General features: G+C 41.0%; 2 protein-coding genes across 2 annotated transcripts; one reads left to right on the top strand and one right to left on the bottom strand.

Moving 5' to 3' along the window:
* Positions 1–2,101: 2,101 nt before the first annotated feature.
* On the bottom strand, positions 2,102–2,482 carry LOC142631583 (uncharacterized). Its single transcript, XM_075805784.1, has one exon. It carries the CDS (start codon positions 2,480–2,482, stop codon positions 2,102–2,104), a length of 381 nt encoding a protein of 126 aa, XP_075661899.1.
* Positions 2,483–9,219: 6,737 nt separating this feature from the next.
* On the top strand, positions 9,220–10,813 carry LOC142641596 (GEM-like protein 5). Its single transcript, XM_075816051.1, has 3 exons — positions 9,220–9,808; positions 10,053–10,327; positions 10,405–10,813. The coding sequence occupies exons 1-3, from the start codon at positions 9,334–9,336 to the stop codon at positions 10,612–10,614; spliced, it is 960 nt and encodes a 319-aa protein (XP_075672166.1). The 5' UTR covers positions 9,220–9,333; the 3' UTR covers positions 10,615–10,813.
* The last annotated feature ends 304 nt before the right edge of the window (positions 10,814–11,117 follow it).

The raw sequence follows: 11,117 nt of genomic DNA on the forward strand, positions 1-11,117 counted from the left end.
CAAAGGTTGCGTCGGCTATGTCTAGGGTGGAAGCTTTGGAGGTAGAAAACTCTAAATTGAAGAAGGATCTCATTTTTACTATGGACGAGGCCAACACCGTCAAGGAGAAGGTTAAGGTCTTGGGGGACGACCTCAGAGTCGAGAAGCAGCTGACTTTGGAGAAAGATGAGTAACTCCAGGCCACGAAGGGGAAGATAAAGATCGTTGCTGCCAAGGCCATTGAAGCTTTCCAGCAAACTAAGGAGTACAACACTGTGCTCTTCGGTTGGTACTACAAGGGCTTTGAACTCCTTCGTCGGTACCTAGTCAAGCATCCGTTTGGAGTGGATCTGGAGAACTTGGATTTGGAAGTGGTAGACAGGGAGATGGCGGCAGACGAGGCCTCTCAATCTACCGCTCCTAATGGTGATGCTCCCGAAGACGATGCAGCTGCTGCTTGAACCTGTTTATGTTTTTTTTTTTTTTCTTCGGGGTGCCCAGTGTATTTTTTGGGCTTTTTGATTATACTTTTAGAACAACATTCTCATTCTTATTTAAGAATAATGTCTCTTGCCCATTGATTTTGGGCTTTTGATTCTATTTAACTATTCGGCGTTTACCTGTTTACTTTCCTGCATTGTTGTGTATGATACTTCCTGATTGTATGTGGCCTCTGTCTGCTTCGCTGGTCAATCTCTTTTATGACTTATCTCTTATGCGTTAGTAACTTACATCCGTCTAAGCGGAATCTTGTTACTTAGCCAATTTTAGGTGACTTGCACCCATTGAAGTGATCTTTTCATTTTTGGCTTCGTCAGTAACATACATCCGTCTAGGCAGAATCTTGTTACTTAGCCAATTTTTGTGACTTACACCCATTGAAGGGATCTTGTTATTTGGCTTCGTCACTAACTTACATCCGTCTAGGCGAAATCTTGTTACTTAGCCAGTTTTAGGTGACTTACACCCATTGAAGGGATTTTATCATTTTTGGCTTCGTCAGTAACTTACATTCGTCTAGGCGGAATCTTGTTACTTAGCCAATTTTTTTTTTCCTCAGCTTTACACACATCATATTGGTTCAATAATTCTTTTATTACTTTATTTCGAACACGAATACAATCGTCTATTACATTTACTGATGGTATTGTTTCAAATGCTCGATATTCCATGGTCGCGGTAGTCTCCTCCCGTCCAACATTTCCAGGTGATAGCTGCCTTGCCTAGAATAATGCGTGACTTTGTAGGGCCCTTCCCAGGTTGGGCCAAGCTTCCCTTGGGTTGGGTCCTTGGTAGCAGGTGTAACCTTGCGCTGGACAAGATCTCCTATGTTAAGTAGTCTGAGCTTTACTCTCTTGTTGTAGTACTCGGACATCTTCTGCTGGTACTCTACCATCTTGCGGGATGTTTCGTCTTTGGATTCGTCCAAGAAATCAAAGTTTACTCTTAGTTGATTGTCATTGCTACCTTCATGGAAGATTTCTAGTCTCAAGCTTGTGATTCCCATTTTGACTGTGATTACTGCTTCGGTGCCATAGGTGAGACTGAAGGGGGTCTCTCCTGTCGGGGTTCTCGTTGTCGTCCTGTATGCCTACAAAATGTTATGCAATTCTTCTGGCCATGCGCCCTTTGCCTCGTCCAGCCTAGCCTTGATAATCTTGAGTAGGGTCCGGTTCGTCACTTCCGTCTGGCCGTTAGCTTGGGGGTGACCAAGCAATGAGAATTGGTTCTTGATTCCTAACCCTAAGCAGAAGTCCTTGAAACCTTAACTGTCAAACTACCGCCCGTTGTCTGATATGATCGTCTGTGGTATTCCGAACCGACAAATTATATTCTTCCATACGAAGTTTTGGACCTTTGCCTCCGTTATGGTTGCTAGTGCTTCTGCTTCAACCCATTTCATGAAATAATCAATGGCAACTAGTAAAAATTTTACTTTCCTTTTACCTTGGGGCAATAGGCCGATGATGTCAAGTCCCCACTAAGCGAATGGCCATGGGGAGGTTATTGTCATCAGTTTCTCAGATGGGATGCGTTGGATGCTCCCAAACCTCTTGGATTTGTCGCATTTCTTGACAAACTCTTTTGCGTCCTTTTGCAAGGTAGGCCAGAACTAGCCCATTTAGATAACTTTGCTGATTAGGGACCTCAAGCCTGCATGGTTTTTGCAAATTTCTTTGTGGATCTCTGTTAGGAAATACTTAGCTTCCTTCTCGTTGACGCACTTCAGGTAAGGCATGGAGAAGCCTCTTTTATACAAGGTGTCATTTAGGATCGTGAACCTTGCCATCCTCTTCCTAACCTTCCTAGCCTCTTCGTTGTCCTGTGGAAGCCGTTCGTCTTGAAAGAAGGACATGATCGAGGTCATCTCGCTGCTTTCACTCTGGATTGCGAGGGTGGGGACTTCTTTGATGTTGGGACGTTTCTGGACTTCAATCTTTCGGTCTATATCGGTTGGTCTTGCTTCTGACGACGGCTGTTTCGCTAGCTCATCTGCCCCCATATTCTGGCTTTTGGGGATCTGTGTGAACTCCACTTGATCAACTCCGGTGTTAGAAGTTTTGTCAACCTTAGGTATTTTTGCATCCTATTCTCCTTTGCTTCAAACTCCTCATTTATCTGTCCTACAATGAGCTTTGAATCGCTTTGGAGGAGCAAGTTTTTGACTCCTAGTGCCTTCCCAACCCTTAGTCCCGTCAGTACTCCTTCGTATTCAGCTTCATTGTTGGTGGCCAGGAATTTTAGCTAAAGCATATTTCCCTCTGGGGTGATGATAGTGACTCCTACTCCGCCCTTCTTTCAGACTGAAGAAACCGTTGGTTTGGATTGTTCATCTTTCCACTTCGTCCGTAGCTCCCTCCTCGTCTAGGATTGTAAATTCAGCAATGAAATTCGCCAATGCTTACACCTTAATAGCTGTCATGGGGTGGTATTCAATGTCGAATCGGCTGGGCTCGATAGCCCACTAGATCATCCTTCTTGTAGTCTCGGGCTTGTTCATCGACTTCTTTATAGGTTGGTCCGTCATCACCAAGATAGGATTCGCCTGGAAGTAGGGGTGCAACTTGCGTGAGGCTACAATAAAAGCGAATGCAATCTTCTCTATGCGTGGGTACTTGGCTTTTGCCCCTTGGAAAGCCTGGTTGACATAGTAAACTGGGAGCTGTCTTCCGTCTTCTTCTCGAATCAAGGCAGCGCTCACAGTAGTAGCTGACACTGATAAGTACAAATATAGGATTTCTCCCTCTTTGGATGGGCTCAAGAAGGGTGGATTGCTCAGGTAGCGCTTGAGTTCTTGGAAAGCTGCCTTACACTCGTCCGTCCAAGTGAAGGCTTGCTTTAGAGTTTTGAAGAAGGGCAGGCATTTTTCCGTTGCTTTTGAGACGAATTTTTTGAGTGTTGATATCCTTCCTGAGAGCTTTTGGAATTCCTTTACGGTCTTGGGGGACGTCATCTCTAGTATGGCTCGCACCTTCTCTGGGTTCACCTCTATTCCACTCTAGGATACCATGAACCCTAAGAACTTCCTTGATGCCACCCTAAAGGTGCACTTGCTGGGGTTTAACTTCATCTGATACTGCCTGAGTGTTGTGAATGTCTCTTGGAGATCATCTAGTGAGCAGACTCTTCTTTGCTCTTGATGAGCATGTCGTCCACGTACACTTCCATGTTTCTCTCGATCTGCTGACTGAACATTTTGTTCACTAACCTTTGGTAGGTTGCTCTTGTATTTTTCAGCTCGAAGGGCATCACCTTATAGTAGTAGAGCCTCTGGCTTGTGATGAACACAGTTTTTTCTTCATCTTCTTTCGCCATTTTTATCTGATTATACCCTGAGAATGCGTCCATAAAGGTTAGGAGCTTATGTCCTGCTGTAGAATCCACCAGTTGGTCTATTCTTGGCAGGGGGAAGCTGTCTTTTGGGCAGGCCTTGTTCAGGTCCGTGAAGTCCACGCACATCCTCCATTTCCCATTTGCTTTCATTATAAGGACGACATTGGCTAGCTAGTCTAGGTAGTAGACCTAGCAGATGAAGCCTGCTGTTAGTAGTTTATTTACCTCGTCCATGATAGCCTGGTTCTGTTTTGGAATGAACACTTGTCGTCTCTGCTGCATGGGTTTTTTCTCGAGGTCAACATTTAACTTGTGCTTGATGACCTCTGTGGATATGCTTGACATGTCCTCGTGATTGCAAGTGAAGATATCCAGGTTCTCCTTAAGGAATTGGACTAGTTTCTTCTTCATGTCCATACTCATGGTCATCCCTACTCTCATGGTCTTCATTGGTTCTCCGTCTACTAGCTCCACGGTCTCTAGGGCTTCCACTTTCTCCTCGATCATCCACGTATGGTTTTCCTTTACAGCCAAAACTGCTTGGTAGCACTCCCTAGCCAATACTTGATCTCCTTTTACTTCACCTACACCATTTTCTGTCGGAAACTTTACCTTCAGGTAATAGGTAGACGTGGTCGCCTTCTAGCAATTGAATGTAGGCCTCCCAATGATCACATTGTATAAGGAGGGGCAATCTACCATTAAAAAATCCAACTGACAAGTCAATTGTCGCGGATAAGACCCCACTGTGATCGTCAACGTCACTATGCCTATGAGATACACCCTGTCCCTACTGAAGCTGACGAGAGGGGACTTAAAAGGGTGCAACCTTCCTGGATATAATTTTAATTGTTGAAAAGCGGAGAGATAGATGATGTCTATGGAGCTGCCATTATCTATGAGGACTCTCCTAGTATTGAACCATTCTATGGTAAGCATTATGATTAGGGGGTCATTGTGTGGCTGCTTCACTTCTCTGGCGTCTTCTTTCGAGAAGAACATATCCCTGTCTGTCTGTCTTTGTTTCAAGGGTGGTGTCCTATGGATGCTGTTCACCTGCCTCTGATATGATTTCTTGAGAGACCTGATCGATCTTCCTGTTGACGGTTCTCCTGTGATCGTCTTTATCTCCTCGATCACACTTGGTGTTTATTGAGACGCGTGATCTTCGTCTCTTGGAGAGGCTTCACGTTTATGCTTATCTTCGTCCCTAGACCTACTTGGTTCTCCCTTCTTTACAAACCTCTGTAACTTCCCTTTTTGTATGAGTTCCTTTATCTGTTCCTTCAAGTCATTGCAATCTTCTGTGTAATGGCCGTGATCCTTGTGGAAATGACAATATTTTTTCTTGCCACGTACGTTAAGAAATGAATGTAACAGCCTTGGCCACTTGAGGTAGTGCACATCTTTAATCTGTGCCAAAATTTTGTCAACTGGCATAATTAAAGGAGTGAATTTTACCGTCCGAGGAGCTTTATCGTCTTTCCTTTTACCCCCGTCGTTATTCTGATGATTTGAATGCTCCCTTTTTTGTCCTCTCTGATCGTCTTCCTTTCTCCCCTTGTCGTTGGACTTCTCCACGTCTTTTATCACCGTTAAGGCATCTTCGGCGTTCATGTACTTCTGCGCCTTCAGGAGCATCTCTGCCATCGTCTTTGGGGGATTCTTCGCGAGTAAGACCATGAACTCCCTGGATTTTAACCCAGTTTTAAAGGTTATTAGCTGCACCTTGTCATTAGCCTCGTCGACCTCTAAAGTTTCTCGAGTGAAATGTTTCATATACGACCTCAGGGTCTCATTTTCTCCTTGTCTGATGGTAAGTAAGTGATCTGCTGGCCTCCTCGGGCGCTGTCCCCCGACGAAGTGACATAGGATGGAATTGCCCAACTACTTAAAGCTATCGATGGACGATGCTGGTAACTTCGTGAACCACTCCCTTGCACCTCCCTTGAGAATGGTGGGGAAGGAACGGCACAGTATCTCGTCAGGAGGCTGTTGAAGGCCTAGGGTTGTATTGAAAGTGTTGAGGTGGTCTGGGGGGTCTTTCAGTTCGTCAAATGGCTCAAGTTGAGGTAGGTGGAATTTCGACGACACTAGGCATTCTAGGACTGCCTCTGTGAAGGGTGAATCCATTGTCCTGACCATTCTATCCAAACTCTAATCTGTCTTCCCCTTTATAGCATTCCTTAGCTCGTCAATCTCCTTTCTCATTTCCTGGAGAAGATCCGAGCTTGGTCCTTCTGGAGTAATTGCTCGCCGGCGGTCACTTCTTCTTTGGCTGTCTCCCTTGTCATCCCGGTTGGTCCTGGAACGATTGTCTTCTTACTGGAGTTGCAGCCTCATTTCTTGGTTTTGTCTGGAAAGCTCCTCCACACTACCTGTAAGTGTCTGGATTTGCAGGGTCAATGCCGCAGGATCTTGGTTGGACTCCATCGGAACTTGGAAATTGATTGGGACAATGCTTTCGAACCTTAATGCGAAAATGTCGTTCCCACAGACGGCGCCAAACTGATGATGCGAAAATCGTCAATAATGTAGGTTCGTCTAGACAGAGTTGAATCCTCGTCACTGTACCTGCAAACAGGATGTAAAGCTCTCCTCAGATGGTCACCGGTGTGATACCTGCCACAGAGCCTCCAATAATAAAGTTAGTAAATTGAAGCTTTTTAGGAAGTAAGAGAGCTCAGAATATCAGAATTACGTGTGCTAGAGTGGTATTTCAGTTGTGTGTATGTACCTGGTTTGGTTCTGATGGACTAGTATATATAGCTCCACGGTTTCTAAACGTTGGGGGTTTTAATTGTGGCTTTAGTGCTCATTTTGTAACGCTTTAGGGCTTATTACTGCAAGTATTGATGAGCTTCCAATGGTTTGATAACTAATTGGTAACTAACCAAGGCATTGAAATCTCTTATTTATGATTCGCTTGCCTTCGTCCATGTCGTGGCAATGTGGACGAATGTTCTTGATGAGGTCGTTTGGGCAAGAAAGTTCGTCGGTCCCATCAGTATTCATGTAGCCAAGACAGATTGTCATATCGGTTCACATGAGGGATTGCTTCCATATCATCATTTTCTATAAAGAAGAAAATTCATTTGATTGATCGTCGGATTATCTTATGGGTACAGTCCTTGGACAATGATTTCTTGTTGAAAAATAAACGCGTTCCTAGAAAGCCACATATGCCATATCGATCGTAAAGGCTATAATGACATTTTACTTAGCTAATGTGGGACGAGGCTAACCAATCTTGAATTGAAGTGGTGAAAGAAACAAAGTAGAAGTGGGATAGGTAGCATTTTCCAAAGGTGATATGAATGAAGAGTGGTGTTCGGTTGTTGACCTCTGGGGCACAGCTGATAATGATTCATGGGACATTCGAATTGGCAAATGATGCAAATTGGGTTAGAAGTAGATTTTGATAGCATTTCCAAAAGACAAGTTTGGTGTTATTAGTACTTATTAAGAATGTTGAGTTTCCAAATCCAGTTCCACCCAAGGACATTATGATTAGGGGGATCAATTAATTGATAAAGGAAACTATTAGCATCTTCGACAGAGCACTTTCCATCATGGCCAAATTTGAGCATCACATTTGTGGTTACTAGTAGATGTAGGAAGGGCCCAAATCAATTCTTTGATATTGCAGGAGGATTGGAGAACGATATAGAAGAAAAATCCCAATTTGTCCCATTAGAAATACCTGATAATTTTAAGTTGAGCTCTCGTTTGGTCAATGTGCTTATAAAGTTATTTCTTAATGGTCCTCTAGGCAGCCAATTATCCATTCAGAAATGAATTATGTCACCTATTCCTCAAGAAAATTTATTCCCATCAAAATAGCTTTCTAGATACGATTTGGCGAGAGAAAACTGAAAGGCAAGAAGAAGTTGGAAAAAATATCCATCAATCAAAAGTTGTGTCCAAGGACTATTCGGGAAGAGAGTTTATAGATAAAAAATTTCAAATCCATTGATGTGGCAAATTGTTGATAGTAAATAAAAAAATGATGTCAGTAGTGAGTTAAGATAAAAATAAAAAAAAAATTTACCAACTTAACTATTGTGAAAAATCATTTGAGAATATTCACATTCCCCAAAATACATCATTATATAAAAATCCTTTCAAACCAATAATTTATGAGCATGTGTGATATACATATGCTTGTCCACATGTATGTCACAAAGCCAAGTGTCATTCCCTTAAGTGCCTTTTATTTTATGGGTTAACAACCATAACCCTAATTTATCTCCGTTCTTCACAAATTTATTCGATGTGATTTTTTTTTTTTTGGGTGTGTGAGCTTGTATTTGAATTTTGAATTACCCTTTTTAAATTTGGTCTCTTAATATTATCTGTGTAAGTATAGTTATTCAAAACCTTAATTTTTATTATATTTGTAAATTGTAATTATAATTTTGTCAATTTTCAATAAATAAGGATATAAACTTCTAAAAATAAAAGTATTGTCCTTATATTTGAAAAAGAAAAAGCAAACCTTCTAACTTGTAAGAGAGGAAAAAAAAAAAAAAAAAACTAATCCAAAACTAGTGGCCTATTGAGTATTGACCACTAGATAGGCGATTAAGGCCTTGGGCCTTCTTCTAGGCTTGAAGAACCCAAAGTTAGTGGCCCATTGACTATTTAGTCAAGCCTGCTGGCTGCCCCTTATGGTTGTAAAAGGCACCACGGACTTAGGAGGATCACTCCCCGTTTGTTTTAATGAAAACTTTGATGTAAATATATCCTTCTCATATTTCTATATTTAGTAATATCAGAAAAAATGGGTAAAAAAAAATTTATGGCCAATGAAAAACCCTATTAAAAGAATGATTTATTTTTTAGAAAGAGTTTTTCGCTAAAATTTCTTGAAAAACAACTTTATCTCACATCAAACTATATAAAGAAAGTCAAAAAGATAGTTTCCCAACTAATTTCTAAGGTTTATATCAAATATAGAAAAATAAGATAATTTGTTCAAAAATATTTATAAAAAAGACCCATTTTTCTTAAGAATGTTTTTTTTGTTTTGTTTTTGGTGGGATAAAATAAGAGAATGTTAAGTTAAAGAGAAACAGAGAGCGCCATAAGCCTCGCTGGCTGAAATTGAATTCCCATAGAAGGGAAATCAAGAATTTTAGGCAAGTCTCGCATCTGATCTAACAAGAGTAAAGAAAAGAAAAGAAATAAATAGAATTAAATAATCATGGAAAGACACGGTTAAGCAACCGTGTAGTTCCATTATTAAGTCAAACTTCTCGCATTCAAACGCCCCAAAGTCATTCTTGGTATCCCAATCCCGTTGTTAAGTTAATTGTACTTCTTCTAGAAAAGGTGGAACCCCATGTGTCATGAGTCATGACACAACACACCCCTGGAATCCTTTTTCGTCTGCTATAAATGGCGGTCAGATCCAAATGCTATGTATAGCAATCAGCAATATATCACTTCCAAATACTCACACCAGAAATCCCCACAAATTGGATTAGCTTGTATTACTATTCTTTAGCTTTGATAAAAATGAACAACAACAACAACACCACCACCGAATCACGACCTCTATACCCCACCTTATCCACAGTACCTGAAACAAATCCTTTTTACGAAGAAGAATCATCAGCCCCATCTCCAAAAAAGCAAGATACGACACAGCCTCATGAATTAGATCCATCATCATTCTCATCTCCAAAAAAACAAGATGCACAGCCTCATGAATTAGCTCCATCATCCTCATCTCCACAACCGCGTGATCATGAAAATGCAGAGAAATGGGGTACTCATGTCATGGGGCAACCTGCTATTCCCACATGTCATCCAGACAACAAGAAAGCAGCTTTATGGGGTGCTGGTGATGAAGCTCACAACCTCCATCACCCTTACCTCAAGTTCGATCCCATTGAGAAGTCAAGCAACAGTCCAATGGAATCCATTCTCCATAAGTTCAACTCTTGGAGCCACAAGGCTGAAACCATGGCCCACAACATCTGGCACAACCGTATGATCAAATTTTATGCTTGTTTTTTTTTTTTTTATATTATTATTTTTAGCTATATAAAAAAAAATAGATCTCTGCTATAGACTTATCGAAAATAATTATTACGTGATAAGGCTAACGTTGTGAACATAACACATTCGTTTATGCTTGAATAAGTTTTGACACCTCTTGATTTTGCATAACAGTAGGCTGTATGCCTAATATATCATCTATTTCTATTAACATTGATGTTGATGTTTAACAGTTAGAACCAACTCATCTGTACATGAGGCTGCGTGGGGAAAGATGAACCTTACTGCTAAAGCAATCACAGGAGGTGGGTTTGAAGCCATCTACAAGCAGATATTCACTACCTATCCAAATGAGAAGCTGAAGAAGTCGTTTGCCTCTTATCTTTCAACCTCAACTGGACCAGTTGCTGGAACTCTGTATCTTTCCAATATTCATGTTGCTTTCTGCAGTGACCGACCCTTGTCATTCACTGCACCATCTGGCCAGGAAACATGGAGCTACTACAAGGTAAAAAATTGATTTTGTTAACATAAACAAAACATGTAATTTCCTTGCAATTATATTGATGATGTTGTCTGGAGCAGGTTATGGTACCTTTGGGCAAGATTGGCACCGTCAACCCCGTAACCATGAAGGATAATCCATCCGAAAAGTACATCCAGATTGTTACAGTTGATGGGCATGATTTTTGGTTTATGGGTTTCGTTAATTATGATAAAGCAATTAAGAATCTCTCAGAAGGTATCTCCAATTTTGTAGTATCTGGGATAGCAGTAAAACCAGTGGATGAATGACAGAACAGTGACTCATTGCTGAATTCTTCACTTTCCATGAGGAATTTCTCACTTGTGTACCTTTGTGTCTTCTCTAGCGTGAAAGAGTACCGATACTCATTTCAGTAATTTTTTTTTTAAATTTTCATTTTAATAATAAGCATTGGTTCATAGATTGTAAACTTTTTCGAATAAGGATTTGCCTCTATTGTCATGCTTATTTTTCTTTTTCATTCAAAATCTTATGTTTGGACTGCTGGTAATGCTGGTAAATCTAAATTCAGATAATTGGTAAAGTCATCAGAAGAGGCTGCAAAGACCAAAACACACAAACCATTCACTACCATGCTAATCCCATTACACACCTTTTGGTGTCACAAAGCAATGCTTTGAATTCGAACCACGACAAAGAGAGGAACACAAATGGGTCATTATTAGTCATAAATTATTTATTGCAGTGCAAATTTGGTCCAACTCCATTTTGACGTGCCAGTAATCTCTTTTTTTCAACGAAGGCATATCTT

The sequence above is a fragment of the Castanea sativa genome, chromosome 1, assembly GCF_040712315.1.
Source record: "Castanea sativa cultivar Marrone di Chiusa Pesio chromosome 1, ASM4071231v1".
In the NCBI taxonomy this organism is placed as follows: Eukaryota; Viridiplantae; Streptophyta; class Magnoliopsida; order Fagales; family Fagaceae; genus Castanea; species Castanea sativa.

Excerpts from the sequence above, each read along its gene's own strand:
- LOC142631583 (XM_075805784.1), bottom strand. The coding sequence starts at position 2,482 with ATGGGGGCAGATGAGCTAGCGAAACAGCCGTCGTCAGAAGCAAGACCA.
- LOC142641596 (XM_075816051.1), top strand. The coding sequence starts at position 9,334 with ATGAACAACAACAACAACACCACCACCGAATCACGACCTCTATACCCC. Across the intron at positions 9,809-10,052 it reads CCACAACATCTGGCACAACC|TTAGAACCAACTCATCTGTA; the intron begins GTATGATCAAAT and ends GATGTTTAACAG. Across the intron at positions 10,328-10,404 it reads AAACATGGAGCTACTACAAG|GTTATGGTACCTTTGGGCAA; the intron begins GTAAAAAATTGA and ends TGTCTGGAGCAG.